At 44.0% G+C, this 15,402-nt stretch overlaps 1 protein-coding gene across 6 annotated transcripts in view; it reads left to right on the forward strand.

Annotated features, from left to right (window-relative positions):
- The window catches only part of myo16 (myosin XVI), an 89,589-nt gene that overhangs the window by 51,646 nt on the left and 22,541 nt on the right, over nt 1–15,402 (forward strand). For all 6 annotated transcript variants that reach the window (XR_007113882.1, XM_047601237.1, XM_047601236.1 and 3 more), the window contains exons 14-25: nt 1,520–1,625; nt 2,471–2,588; nt 3,099–3,246; nt 3,776–3,893; nt 5,659–5,776; nt 6,514–6,585; nt 7,810–7,951; nt 8,641–8,713; nt 10,990–11,142; nt 11,504–11,704; nt 13,076–13,151; nt 14,291–14,487. Coding sequence is in view for 5 of the 6 variants with exons in the window: in XM_047601237.1 (XP_047457193.1) it covers nt 1,520–1,625; nt 2,471–2,588; nt 3,099–3,246; nt 3,776–3,893; nt 5,659–5,776; nt 6,514–6,585; nt 7,810–7,951; nt 8,641–8,713; nt 10,990–11,142; nt 11,504–11,704; nt 13,076–13,151; nt 14,291–14,487 (1,522 nt within the window). In the remaining variant the exon portion in view is untranslated. The remainder of the gene's footprint in view (nt 1–1,519; nt 1,626–2,470; nt 2,589–3,098; nt 3,247–3,775; nt 3,894–5,658; nt 5,777–6,513; nt 6,586–7,809; nt 7,952–8,640; nt 8,714–10,989; nt 11,143–11,503; nt 11,705–13,075; nt 13,152–14,290; nt 14,488–15,402) is intronic.

Raw genomic sequence — 15,402 nt, forward strand, 5'->3', positions numbered from 1 at the left:
CACACACACGTGCCCAGAAGCGCACGCACACTCCCACACGTTTACAGGCAATCAGTGGCCAAGATCCCCCGAGGCAAGTGCTCGAACAAAATGCCCTTGAAATCTAATAAAAAACTGCTAAATGAAAAGACAGTGAATGGACCTTTGGACTTCACACTCAGCAGGGCCGTTAGTAGGAAACGTAGCAACACACACGCGCAGGCTAGCGGCGCACCACAGCATACTGTGGTCATAAGTAAGGGCTTCTGACCTCCTGAAGCCATCTGCTCGGTGTTACTACGCTGGTCTCAACTCTCTGCATGCCGGTGAGCGTCGGTGCATGTACTGTAGAGGAACCGTATGTCAACTTTAATATCCACACAACAGAAATTTACAAACAAGCCCCCGGTACCGCATAAGTTGTGACATTTAACAGTGTGTGAAAAGCGGCGCTCAGCGGAGCCGTGTTTCGGCGTTACGAGGAAAAGGCTGCGAATTTAATGAGAAGGGATCCCTGTAGAGATGATGTCAGGTGGGCGGAGACGTTTGTCCGAGATGGCAGATGTAAGAGACGACCTAGTGACTAACAACTCACGCCTATTCTCCTGAGACGCACTCACACTAACACAGCAATGCTTGGTGTTTGTAACTTGGCCTTAATTTAATTTCATTTAATTCGCGCTGTTTGTTTCTGAGACGGTTCCAAAGAAATTAATAAAAACACAAAACAGAACAGTGACAGCAACAAAATGTAATATAGGACATGTAATACGGTGATATACAATATGAAATTAGTATTATTTGCATATCACAATGTCTTATCATTTAATTTATTGATGTAACAGTCTAATACACCGATCAGCCACAACATTAAAACCACCAACAGGAGAAGCAAATAAATATTGACCATCTCCAGTGACAATACAATGTTCTACTGGGAAACATTTGCGTGGACTTAGACTAGGAGTTGACCTGGCCTCCTAATTCACTAGATCCCAAACTGATCAAGTATCTGTGGGATGCCCCAGAACAAGCCTGATCCGCAGAGGCCCCTCCTCTCAACCCAAAGACCCCCACTAACAACATTCTGTTACCAGACACCACAGGACGCCCTCAGAAGACGCAGGTCCATGCCTCTGATGAGTCAACAAAAACTCTCCAGCGAGACCTTTCTCAATTATTGGATTATTTGCATTGTTTCCATTCGCATGTTTTAAACGAACTGGATTACTAATGTCGTAATTCATTCCATGACTATGGTGTTTGGCTGGTTGCATCCCCTTCTTCCTCTGCTTTAATGGCACCTCAGGGGAGATTTACAGTGACAGCGGATGTTTAACTCCTAATATAGTGACGGTTAGTAGCCAATTAACTGCTGACGTTTAATACAGTCATGAAACAAGCGTTTAATGTTGCAAAAACCTGACAGTCTCAATTGATTTTATGACAGTCAGTTGTCGACAAATAATTCCCGTTTGTGAAAGCCCTGTACAGCATTAACATCAAAGTTACAACCTTCCGTTTCTTCTTGTGTCTCTAGTGGTGAGAGCGGTTCTGGGAAGACAGAGGCATGTAAGCACATTGTGAGACATCTGACAGCTCGATCCAGCCCCAAAGGCTTCATGCTGGAGCCCAGAATGAAACACGTAAGTCTGGACGTGCCTGTCTGCAAAGTACCTTGAAAGTAATCCGTGGGCTCTCTCAGAGGTAAAATGCTTGAAAAATATCCTTGTAATGTGCAATTGAACATTTTTTTTGTTATTGTTTTAACGATTTCAGTGTGAATGTGTCCTGCTCCTCTTCTATACAATAGTTGTATGGATTAGCACATCACAACATGAGGATTTACTTGTCGACTTTCCTTCGCTGCTTGATAGCTGTCAGTTTGTCAGATACACCGTTTAAATATTCATGCCGTGTCTTCATCATTTATCAACATTTACAGCCTGCAGACGGATTGTTGAGAAAAGAAATCAATGAATAAATAAAACAGAGGGACATATAGTATCTGGTGAAAGACCACCATTGGTTGAGAATTAAGAATGCCAGCACGCAGTGAATATGGAGAACTGAGTCGTGTTGATAAAAAGGTAAACACTGTATTTCTGCTTGTTGCCAGTTCCCAGTTGCTGCGGTGGTTTATTTTTTATCTTTTATTTCTGTAGCTTAGCATATGATTCACCTGCTCTGCACTCGCTCTGTGTATCAGTCAGTCAATCAGTTGTGTAACAAAGCAGCGTGCAGCCTGGAATGAAGTCATCCTTATGTAGTCTATCTGGGTCAGCCTCCTCTCTTATCATTTGAGGACACGCAGAACTATTGAGTGGCCAGATAATGAGTGTACACTGACATCTAGTGGTAAGAATGGGACATGGACGCGGGATTACGTTTTGTCTCTGGGTTGGTTGACATTTACTCTACAGTGAAAGTTGTCTCCAAAAGGCAAGTGTAATGCACTTGTAACCTGTCCTTTTGTTGATGAAATACGCAGGTGAACTGTATCCTCGAAGCCTTCGGTCATGCAAAGACTCAGAGGAACAGCAACTCGAGCCGCTTTATTAAGATGGTGACCCTCCAGTACTGTGATAAGAGGAAGACGCTGCTCAGAGGTAATCTGACTTTGACTCTTGCACTGGATTAGTTGTCTGTCTGTGATCTTTACTCTGTGTTTTAATTCAGCCTTTTATTCCATGTAAGAGACATGAGTTTCAAGTGTGAAAACATAATTAAGATTCTGCAAAACTGTGTATATTCTAGTTTTGATTCTTTTCCCTGTGATTTTTTTTTTTACATTTATTTATTCCATAAATTTATTCTGCAAATTAAACGATTTTGAAGAATGTTATATTCATACTCATCTCCTGCACAGTTTCATAGTGATGTACACTAGTCTTCAGATGCAGTGCATTGAGCCGCCAGCAGGTGGCAGCAAAAGTCCACATGTTACCTTCCTTTTTTGTCTTCTTTTTTTTTATGTATTTGACCTTATTTTACTCCAGTTTATTTGATCAGTGAGCACTGATCATACCCCAGTGGCCACAAATTGAATAGTCACTGCTATTATTATTGAAATTTAAACATTGGTGTAACCGAGTAATCAAACCCATTTCCTGTTAAAGCCCATGTGTACACCTACATGCTGGAGAAGTCTCGCCTAGTCCACCTGCCTCCTCAACAACACAGCTTCAGAATCTTCTACCTGATGGCTGAAGGCCTTTCACCTGAGGAGAAGAGTGCACTATACCTCAACAATGTCCTGGCTCATAGGTATGTGGCTGCAGAGAGATTATTATTTGTAATTTGTGATCTGTTCGGTTTAATGGTTGGACAAGAAAACCATTAAATCTGAAATCTATCATTTCTTAAGTGTACATGCAGCATGTTTAGAACAATCTTGATAATATAATAGGCGCCTGTGTTTTTCTCCCCATTTGCTCATTTATGTATGGACGTCCAGTTTGTTAAACTTCTGACCTCAGTCTCTCTGTTTTGAATGCTAGCCAGCACACCAGACCTTCTAGCACGAGACCAACACATATCGCGTGAAAGTGTCTGTGCTCGGTGCGAGCCGCCGTGCAGATTTAAAACCACCTTCGTCTTTTTGCATCTCGCCCAATCTCGCGCATTCTCCGCGCTGTGACTAGCACAGCGTGTAACCGTGTACAGAGCTGCCTCGTAAATCCACCGGTTCTGGGCCTCTGTCATACCGCACCGAGGCCTCAGCTTGTGCTTATTTTGTTTATGTGGCTGTCTGAAATATTTATCGGTGTTGTCCATATTTTTGTCCTTATTCCAGATATCTTAGCGGAGCGCTCCCTGGAGACAACCCTCCGGTGGCTACAGCTTCTGCCCAGAGCAGGGAGCATCTTGCGGCGGTCAAACAAGCCCTCCGAGCCCTGGGCTTCAACAAGCAGGTATTGATTGGCCCTCTGTGTGCAAATGAACACCTATATCCCTTTAGGTGCGGTAGAATATCGTGCAAACGGCTGTTGCTGTTTGAGAACCATGAGCTGTTTCTTGGTTGAAACAGACAGAGGTGTAATTGAATGCCGCCTGCAGAGGAGACCTAAAACTGCAGGAAAAACCTTCAGCTCCTAAATCTATTAAATAATTGACCATTGACTGATGAATTGGGGAACACTGGTTGCCTCCAAGTATCCAACTGTGATGTACTCCCGGCTCAGGCACAGGAATCTATCTAAAGACCAGCGGAAATGTGTGACCAAGCGCATAAGACAGGACGCTGATTTATACGTGTAGTATGCGTTGGTACAGTCCGTCCTGTGCACCACCAGCTGTGCCCCCCGGCCCATTATCAGGTTCTATTCTTAGGTTTCCCGTCAGCGTCTATCAGCGGTGAGTGACCATCATCTCACCTTTTAATCCGGCTGCAGTCAATACATGCAGACAAGACATAAGGGACACGGGAGCGGAGCAGCAGATATTGGTATTATCAGAGGGCACTGCCGTCCACTGGATAAGCTACCAAAGGACAGAAGAAGGGGTGGGTGGGGGGGGTAGGAGGGGAAGTGATGGACCACCCATTGGTCTCTGTCTAAGCTCTCATCAGGGGACAACTCCCAGTCCATACCCAAAGGTCAACCGTCATTAACGCTCCCTATTTCTCCTTTTCTCTCCCTTGCTCCCTTTCTTCTCCTCCCTAAGCGGGAGGGTCTCTATGTGTATAGAGTGTCAGACAGAGACTAATGCTTGTGTTTATCTTCGAGATATCAGCTCCAATATCCTGCCTTGAGAGAGTGCACACACACACACACACACACACACATATATATAAGCACACATCCTCAAACTCAAACATCCCCCTCTCAGAGATTCAGAGCAGTCGGTAATGGGGTATTCCATTAAGCGTCCTCTACTCAAGGGCGCGGAGGAAGGGAGAGTGTGACAGAGGGAGAGTAGTGCATGAATGGAAGGAGGAGGGCCCGTGCCTTATGAATCATAAGTGTTAGATTTTCAGATATCCGTGCTTTTCGTTTGCAGTCCTCCGCGTGACTAGTTATTCCGTTGTTTCTGTTCTCGGCGAGAAAACCCGTGACAATTCAAAAGCAGCAACGCGCAGGTCGGTTTCACAACACTCTCCAACTTTCCTCCCCGTCCCACTTAGAAACCGAGAGGTCATTTGTTCCCACTGAAAAATGGAAATCCGTTGTTCTAATGCCAAGTCATTTTCCCGAAACGGTTGAGCGGGGCGGCTGTTTTTAGCCGCGTTTTTGACGTGAGTAACCGGAACATTTGTTGTGGAGTATTTTCAGTACATTATGTGTGCTCCGGTGGTTGTCATGGCGATGAAAGAACCTGGCCGACTAGTGTGAAAGTGAGGTTTATTTATGTGTTACGAGCAACAATCGAGGTCAAACAGGCAAAGAGGGCTAAACTTAATAAGGCTTTGGCAACGGGGTTTGTTAGAGGGATCGTTCAGTTAGTAGGATTAGTTTTTCGGCCTTTTCATGGGATTTGTTGACACCAAGTTATGTAAATAAAGAATATTGCCAATTGTGTCCTTTATAAGAGGTTTAGCAGGGGTATTAAAAACGAATCCCGGGCCTTTCATGAAAAGCAATTTGGCGCCGCGGTGTGAAAAATATCCCTGACCGATGCTTGCGCACTATCACTCACATTTTATTTTGCTCCCCTAACTCTCCTCTTTCTCTCTGTTAGGAGGTTGACTCAGTGTTTACGCTGCTGTCTGCTGTGCTCCATATTGGGGACCTACGTTTCGCTGCGCTGACAGACGCTGATTCGGCCTTCCCTTCTGACCTGCAGCTGTTGGAGAGAGGTCAGTGCGTCCGTCACAACCGGGGCCCATGTTTCCACCCTGCGTGGAGGTGGGGGGGGGGGGGAAGCATCACGCCGACTGGTCGTGTTTACCTCGTTGTCATAGCTCCTCCCCCTCCCGTCTCCCTCTTCTGCTTGGCTTCTTGCCAGGAATAGCTAAAGGCCAGACAGTCACCTGTTTGGTAAGCCCCATTTTCTGCCAAAACGTAACCATGGTGAGGTACCCACTTTCCCACTATTGGGGTCACTGTTTTTTTTTTTGTTTTTTGTTTTTTCTCCCTTTTCCTGGCTCCCTCTCTCATTATGCAACCGCTACATGTGTTCCTGCGACCTCTGACCTTTTGCGAGGTGGTAAACAAATGACATCAGCGCCCGAACGGGAAGGAGCCGGTCGTTGTCAGGGAGATGTGATGTCATGGCCAGTGATGTCAGCGCAGGGGTTTCTGGGTTGCCGTCACATGTTTTTTTGCTCCTTGTTTATGCGTTCTGCTCAGAAATCCAATGATGACTAATCGCTGCCAGCTCCGCCGATCAGTCAAGAGGGAATTATCTTGCGGCGGGGCTCAGCTTGTTGCGCTGTCAGCGTGATATCATCAGAGCAGATTGGGTTGTGGGATGTTACCAGCGCTGCACTTCTGATGCTCAGTTAACGCTTAATGTTCAAAGTTTAATGTTACTCACCATGTCACTGTCACTTACTCTTCTTCCTCTCCTCCCACTTTACATTTCTCGCCGTAGCTGCTGGATTACTGCAGGTGTCCCCGGCTGATTTAAGCACTGCCCTCACTTCTGATGTTCAGTACTTCAAAGGTATTGACTCACCCTCTTTATTGACCCTCCGCGTTCCTATTTTTTTTGCGCAGGCACGTAGAGGACAAACCTGAACACTGCTGAGGTGATAAATTATTCTTTTAATAAGGCGCAGAAACAACACGCAGCTCTGGGTGACTCTCAAGTCTTTGTCTCCGGCTGATGCTGGTAGGAGAGCCCTTGGCAGACCCACGACGTGCTTGAGTGATTCTAAATATTTCATCCGGCCAGAGCTGAGAACATTGCTAGGGATAGAGATATCTAAACTGCTCTGCTTAGCCAACTTCAGAGAAACGGTAGAAAATAGATGTGTAAGTCAATCCGACAGCTACTATTGGTCGAAGTGAATTTCCCCGTCCATGCCAGTCACTGGCAGCACGTGCACAGGAAATCCTCCCTCAACATTTGTTCAACGTCACTGTCTGTAGTACATGAAGAACTGACTGGCGCTTTGGAGGCGTAGCTCCAGAATTATTTTGAAACATCAGGTATAAATGCAAGGCCATCCCCATATACACACATCAGGCAAAATATTATGACCAGGAGAAGTGAATAGCATTGATCATCCCATGGCAATTAACTTCTGCTGGGAAAAATTTTCACCTGTCATTCATGCGGATGTTGGTTAGACGTGTACCGCCAACCTAGACCAGACCAGATGCCCCCACCCCATAGAAATGACACAACACCAGTGGTTCCCAACCTGGGGTGGGGCGCCAGTGATCACAGGGGGTGCGCCAAAGCTCTCTCTCTGAGCACTGAGTTGTCAAACTCAGAAATTGCTGATTCCAAAATAAAAAATAGCTGCTGCACATATTTTAATGCTCAGCAGATGGTGAAAATACACCAAACTAGTTTTTTCTCCTCCAAGTTAACCTGTGAACACTATGATATCCGATATTTTCATGAAGGCATCATCTGAGCCAGCGTTTTTTTCATTGAAGTCACTTTTGTTGGAAGGATGGAGTACATTTATGAAGCTAGGAGAATGTCTGCTAACTACAAACAAACAACTTAAAATAGTAAAAATAATGATAATAGTAACTTATACTAATAAATAACAAACTAAATCTTAGGATGTAAATTTTGCAATTTAGGGTTAGAATGTGATTTACACATTTTTCACTTCAAGGAAAAAAGTTTTGGGAGCTTTTTCCCTGTGCTATCATCTAAATTGTGAAAGTACTGGAAATGTTGTTTTCCGTCCGTGTTTGTGTCCCGTAGGTGATATGATGACTCGACGCCACACAGTAGAGATGTCAGAGCAGTACAGAGATCAACTGGCCAAAGCCATCTATGGACGCCTCTTCAGCTATCTGGTCAACAGTATGAACGAATATCTTCAAGGACAGGATGAAAGCATTGGGTAAGGCCGTGTGTGTGTATGTGTGTACGCGTGTGTGCGCGCGCACTTGTGTTTATCCACTGGGCGTGTTAAATCATATGAGAAAATTCTTTGGAAGCTCTTGCTGTTGATATCTACAGATCAGTTGTCACAAACAATACCAATGAAGTCCGGTGCATCCGACATTGCTCTCGAGCTGTCGCTCATCCAAGTCCTCTGGAGTGACAGAATTAATATCGCAACCCAGTACATAGTTTAGGATGAACGTGTACAGTTTGCATTGCATGACGTACAGGTCTAAGCATATGTTGAAATAATAACAATGAACAGCGGGGCAGAGATGGAGGACACACCCAGGTTTACATTTTTAAGAAAAACTTACTCACACACACACTCACTCCCTTGGTGGAGGTCACAGGATCCTTGGTGTTGTTGATGTTGTGAATCCTTATCACACTCTGACAGATAACCCAGGCTACATCCTCTGGAATGTGTTTGTGCTTTGCCTTGTTTACACACCAACCACAGAATGTAATAAATTTGTCAACCACATACCCGTGGCACACCCCCTTGATGCTGTTACACACACCCACGCGCACAAGCATGATAGTTCTTGTCATAGTCACACAAGCGGTAGAGTTCGTGTGCGAACCCTTGAAAACAAAAGTGATAATTGCTTAATGGGTTTTCCTTCTGTTGATTTCTTCCAGTGATCCTGCCTTGGAAGTTGGGATCTTGGACTTATTTGGGTTTGAAGAATTTCAGAGGAATGGATTTGAGCAGGTGGGACATTCTCCGTGCCCCCCGTGACCCCCTAACCTATAGAAAGCTCTCCGAATGTGGTGATTTCGAACAGACCCTAATCAAATTGTTCAAATATTTGGAGCTTCTTTTATCTGTTTCAGTCCCGGACATTTTTGTCTGTAATTGTAATGAATGAGGTGAGGTCTGTGGCTGACTGTGGCGTGATCTTCTGCTGTCCTCAAGTGAACTGAAGGTCGATACAATGAGCGTCTGTGTGCGACGTGTTAGCTTTAAACAAGTGTGCGAGTGTGTTGGGGAGGGGAATGCTGCAATTACAACAATGTAATTTTAGACTTTTCTCATAAAAATTCAAGAGCATTGATCTAAAATTGTGTCTCGGCCCAGTGAAGTTCCTCCTTATTTATTTATTTTTTTGCTTATTTTAGTCTTTTAGTCTTATTAGTTTGGCTAAACCACACAAAAAGCCCTTCTTGTGTGCTTTGTGTACAACAGTGGCAACTTTAAAAAAAAAACTCAAATAAATACCCTCTCAGTTATAATAAACTGCTTTCAGCTGGGTGACATATTGAACCTTCCTCAAAACTAGAGCATTTATCAATGAGGAGATAGTGTATTTTTATTCTACAAAACTTAAAATATGCTAATTCAGTAGGTGCATACTGAACTTTTTTTTATTATTATTTTCCGGTGTGTGGTTTTGCTGTGCGAATGCATGTAAACGTTGAGCACCTGCACATACAGTACACGACGCGCTCAGCTTGTCTGATATGTGTGTCAGCGTGTGATTATGTTTTATGTTGTACAGAAGACAACATGTGCAGCTCCACACAGCCTCACCTGTTAAGGGTTGTAAATCTGCCGTGTGCTCATCCAGCTTGCACTGTTAATAGACTACTCCACTATAAGACCAGCCGGGATCAGGCTGGCACGCCTGTGTGTGTGTGTGTGTGTGTGTGTGTGAGAGTGTGAGTGTGTGTGTGTATGTGTGCGTGTGCGCTGTCTCCAAGTGTAATTCATTGTGCTAAAAAGTCTTAAGTGCTTATTCCTGCTACTCAGAGCTTACACTTACTCCCTGCGGAGTTACTGGTTTCTCCCAGCTTTTATTAAGGACAGATTGTGTTTGCCTTTGCCTTTGTGTGCATGTGTGACTTTGGTGTCTGCGTGTGTGTGGAAGAGGAAGTGAGGAATTACATAAGCTTTCCTCTTCGGGTCACGGAAGGTATCGGAAGAAGAAAGTGTGCAGCGGGATAACAGACCTGACAAATGAACTACTTCTTCTCCTCAGACATATTCTCCAATGACATCTGCCTATTAATTTGAGCCAAAACACACACTCATAACCCACCACGCACAGAAGAGATAAAAGGGGGGGGGGGGGGCAAGTTCTGCAACACGCGCAGCGATCGCTTACCCTGGATGTGGTACATCAGTGACAAACAAGCTCTGACATGTTTGTACACACGTGTACACATACTACGCAGAAACGTACACTGGCAGGCTCCACACGCGCTGCGTGATCAGGGCCATTAGAGCTTGTTAATTAGAACTGTGTTTGTCAGGGATGTGTTGTACCTGCTCAGCACTTTGCTAATGAGCTAGCTCAATCAGCCACCTGCTGGGACTAAGCCTTTAATGGACTAGACTAGCTCGAAGACGAAGAATAGACAAGACTCTAGCCGTCTGCAGCCATGAACAACAACACGGCCAGATCAGCACTTTAGTCATGGGAGGCGAGGTTCAAAATGTGGGTCATGGCACACACACACGGAGGGCGAAGTTGTGACACATTACGTGATGTAATTTTTTTTTATTGTCTTTTGTACTCTGCCGCCCTGCGTTGTCCCATTTCTTGTTGTACTGTACGTGTGCTTTCTCGTTACGTCAACGTGACAAGTCACACTCGAGTCCTGCTGCCAAAACCTCCGCACACGTACACCAGACAAACCCGTTTGATTTACTCGTCCTTTCTACGCCGCGTTGTGACTAGATGACTCCTCGGTTAGGAAAAAATTGTGAATCTCAGCAGGAACACTGTGTCCATAGCGTAGCGGAATAACAGAGGCCACACAGAGAGGCTTCCATTAGCGTGTTGCATGAGTCGTCCCTATAAACGCTCCTCATATTTTCAGGGTCAACTGCGTTACATGAGTGGTCGGGTCATTAATTCCCTGCTAACTTCCTTATTGGTGCCACAACAGGTCATGGTTGAGATTGTAACTGTGCATATCTCTGAGGAGCTGCACCATGCTGAACTGTATGTTTACGGGTTGGTGTGTGTGCTGTGTTTCCTCCAGCTGTGTGTGAACATGACCAACGAACGACTGAGGCAGTACGTATCCGAGGTACTATTCCAACAGGAGCAGGCTGAGTGCCTGCAGGAGGGCATCGCCATGGAGACCCCCCGGTCCCCAAGCAACCACTCGGTCGTTCTGGACTTCTTTCTTCAGGTAGCGTACGCGCCTGGTTTGGACCAGCACAGTCCAGTTTGGCCTCTCATGATGTAACCTAAGTACAAGTTGTTTTTTTTTTCATTAAAATTGTAAGGGTCTTCACAAATAAATTGTGTTTTTGTGTGAACATCCAACAAAAGCATAACAAAACCTGACATTACCATGTCTTCTTAGCCCTTCTTAGCCCCCATCTACCCGTCGTTTTTCTTTACCAATAATGGCCTGAAAAAGAAAACAGGGTCATAGCCATACAAATTTAGGATAACTGGAAGTGCCACACGAAAATAGAGTAAAATTATTATCAACTGTGTAAATTTGGCATAAGTAATATGTGAGCGTCTGTTTGTTCCTCGCCCAGAAGCCTCAGGGACTCCTGTCTGTGTTAGACGAGGAGAGCCAGAGCCTTCGGCCAGTGGAGCAGACCCTTTACAAGAGGCTGTCTGCTCAGCTGGACTCCAACCCAACTCACGCGCTCTCTCTCACGACCAAGGATGGCAACGGCAACCCCCCACCCAAAGACCAAGGCCCGTCCTTCACTGTCAGCCACTATGCAGGACAGGTCTGTATGTAATACACGAGGCAAATTAGAGTATGATCTCCAGTATGAAATATATGCATGTTTACTGCAGCCAAGACGTTCACACAGAACAGAACAGAATTAATGCAGTCATTATGTTCCTATGTCAGTAAAAACCATGGCATTATCTCAAGAACACCTTGATAGGATTTCTTCAAATTTGCCACAAAAAAGAAAAAGTGTTTTTGGCCAATCGTGAACAACTTCCACACGTCCACCACTACTTTTTCTGTGCTAGTGCAATAAATCAGAAATGGATCATTTGGATTAATATTGTTTTCTGACTCAGTTTGTCCAATGAATTATTTCTGTCATCTGATATACATATATACAGTGTGTATTTTAAGCTGCATTTAAAATTACTTAGTGAACTATGTAGAATATTGCAATATATCGCAATATCATAATATTGCAATAATCGTATCGTATTGTAGCGTATTGTGATACGTGATATGAAGTCCTTGCCAATACCCACCCCTACTAATTATGACAACATTTCACTGAGGTCTCCTATCAGACAAAATGGTAAAGTGATGATACTAGAAAGAATTCTTCAAAGTGTTGAAACATTTTGTGAAGAAACAAAAACTCAGGATAATAGTAGATATTCTGATAAATATCAGCGGTTACATCCGTTCAGTGGTTAATGGGATTTGTAATGAAGGATAGGCTTCAGGTTTTATGCTCTTTTGTGAAAGAACAAGATTCACATGACACACAATATTCACTGAGGAAGATATATTTACCTTCAAAACTTGAAGACGTCTACATTTCAGCTTATTATATTGTTAGCTTAATAGCATAATTGCCAAGGTCATATTTGAACGTTTTCAGAAAACAAGAGAAAAAGAAATTTTTAGCAAGCACGTTGGTATTTTTATTGATTTTGTAACAGTAAGTCAAAAAATGACTTAAGCAATTATGCCATTAGGCTAACAATATGCCCCTGGTTTCTTAATTATATTTCAACAGAATCACATTTGACCTAGTGAAGTACAGGTCAAATGTACTTTTGTGATGCACACAAGAAGTTTATATAATAATATTCATACAACTATATATTATACACTAGGTTTTGTATTTTAACAGGATAGTTAATAAAAGCTATGTTAACAATAAAGTCACAATGTTTATTTAAAAAATAGGAAATGATGTTCTTCCAGAATGCCACACACACCGTGACATTAAGAAAGAGAGAAAAAAACTGAGAAAACCCAGTCAAGTCAGGTCATCTCGTAACCCAAAGCCCACAAAACAAATCATGTTTGTGCTCTGAGCTGTAGGTCAATGTAAATTGGTGATGATGAATAGCTAATGCTCCAAATAAGACTGAATGTTTTGTTTGTCTACCAGGTTTCGTATGACCTCACAAGATCCCTCACAAAAAACAAGGACTCCCTTCCTCAGAATCTCCTGTTTACGATGAAGTGTAAGTACCCAATGAATAACACGCTCATGAGCACATTGTGGCGTCAGAGCACACTTCATCACAAAGATGCCCCCTCGTATAAACAAACAGCGCACAAAGCCTCTCCTTGTCTCAGCGCGGTGGAGTTTGCATGTGTGTGTTTGATCCCATACGAGGCAGACAGCACCGTCTGTGTGTATATTGTCTATAGAAGGTGCCAGATGTGGGGTGTTGTGGTTAGTGGGACACAGGCAGTCGTTGTGTGACTGCCAGGCTGGCCCTGCGTCCAGCAGCCTAATTGCTATAATTTCCATGATGAGGCTAATCTTCTAAAGGCTAGCCCTTCTCTCACACTTGGCCGTTATCCCCTGCGTCTGACGAGTCGATGCATCGCTGTCTTTCATCCGCACAACAGGGACGTGTGTTTGTTTTTTTTCCTAATGTGTTACTTAAAGTTGCAGCTTTAAAGTTAATAGGATAACATCAGAAAGTAAAGTGACGGTCGATTTAAACACACAAACTGCAGAAAGAGGTGTCCCTTTTATCGCAGTACAGTTGTGTCGGTGTCGACACGTTTCTGATGGCATTGCATTATAAATGAGAATGTAAACATCTATAGTGCCTGGTGCACAGTGCTGTGTGTCAATATTCAGGGGGAGGCAATGATTGCTCTAAATGAAAAAATAATCGCCCTTGAAGCTGTGAGTAATTAACTCCTTAAATTAGTTCTGGACTCATGTTCTGTGTTTAGTATGCCTATACCTACCGTCATCCTTTCTCCCTCTTACTCTATTAGTTTCTTTGTTCTCTCTGTCCTTTTCCTTTTCTGTTTCTCAGGCTTTCAAATGACACACCCACGTTCACTCACATGTTGTTTGGCTTTCTGAATGAGCTCATTGTTGTTGTGGACCACTCCACGTGTGGCATGGTCCACCCGCTCTCGTTGCCTGACTGATTGTTTACACCAGGTTTTTTGCCTCTTCCCCAACCTCACTCGTCCTGTGTCCTCACCTTGTTTTCATCCTCCTGACTATGCTTTCTTTCTTTCTGTCTTTTTTGTTCGTCCCACCTCTCCTCCACCCCCTTTTTCCACCAATGCGGTTGCTTCTTTCACCCTTATTTTCCTCCCTCTCTGCATGTATGTGCTTTGTGCCTGGCAGCCAGTGAGAGTGTGTTATTGCAGCAACTCTTCCAGTCCAAGTTGACTCAGACTGGTTCCCTGGTGCCAGCAGCCCATGGCCGCATCGGGCTGAGGGGGCCTAAAGCTGCCTTGTTGCTCCACAGGATGCCCCCAGCCTCCACTGCCAATGCCAGCTCTATCCCTCAACAGCCCCGGCGGTACCATGATCTTACCAAGGTACAGTTCATTGTTCACAGTGTACAACCAACTTAATCAGGCCTTTAAAATATAGTTTTAGCATTTGGCCACTCGATGTGTGAAACATTTGTGCAGCGCACAGCCGTTTGAAATCCGATAAACACAATCACAAACAGAGTCACACAGTCAGTCAGGAGCTTCTTGTTCCACTTGGCAAGCGACTGCTATTACAATCAATAGAAGAGCGGGGATGGTATTTTCGGAAAAAAAAAAACAAAAAAAAACACGACTCTAATTTAAGCTTCTTCCCACTGCACTGCTATATATAAACCTCTGGGAATTGATTTTTGTTTGTACAACAAAGCAAAAGATAAAAACTCCCAAGCATGCCTCCACAAGCTCACAAAGTCACGCTTCAAGTGCGTGCACAAAATCACAACACAAATGGCACGACGGACACGCATATATAACTATTAGACAGCAAGTGTCATTGTTTAGTAAATCCTTCCTTTCTTTGCGTCTTCCTGTCCATTTTATTTATTTATTTATTTTTATCACATGTGACTTAAAAAGTCTTGCCGGTTGTGTGGCCTCCAGAAGGTCCAATCTACTCTTCCTGTAGCTCATTAGCAAAATCGAGCGAAGGCTTGCATATAGCCCATTTCGCCACCCTGATCTGTCCTGGCAGCCTGAAACGGTCACATTAGACAATATTTCTGCACCGCTCAGGGTGTAAATGGATTGTAAAACACATTATTGCCATGAATCTTGTTGGGCTTTAAAGTGTGGTCCGTTCATAGCTGGGACCAAAGTCTCCAGTGGGACAGTTTAGTGTGATTGCAACCACCTTACACAGCATGAAAGACGTCATGATCATCATGTTTTTATCTCTATTCAATGACTCTGAGTCACATTCGGTGATAGGATACTCTGTATTCCTCAGTGTCCACTCCC

This window comes from Mugil cephalus, chromosome 12, assembly GCF_022458985.1.
Source record: "Mugil cephalus isolate CIBA_MC_2020 chromosome 12, CIBA_Mcephalus_1.1, whole genome shotgun sequence".
Classification (NCBI taxonomy): Eukaryota; Metazoa; Chordata; class Actinopteri; order Mugiliformes; family Mugilidae; genus Mugil; species Mugil cephalus.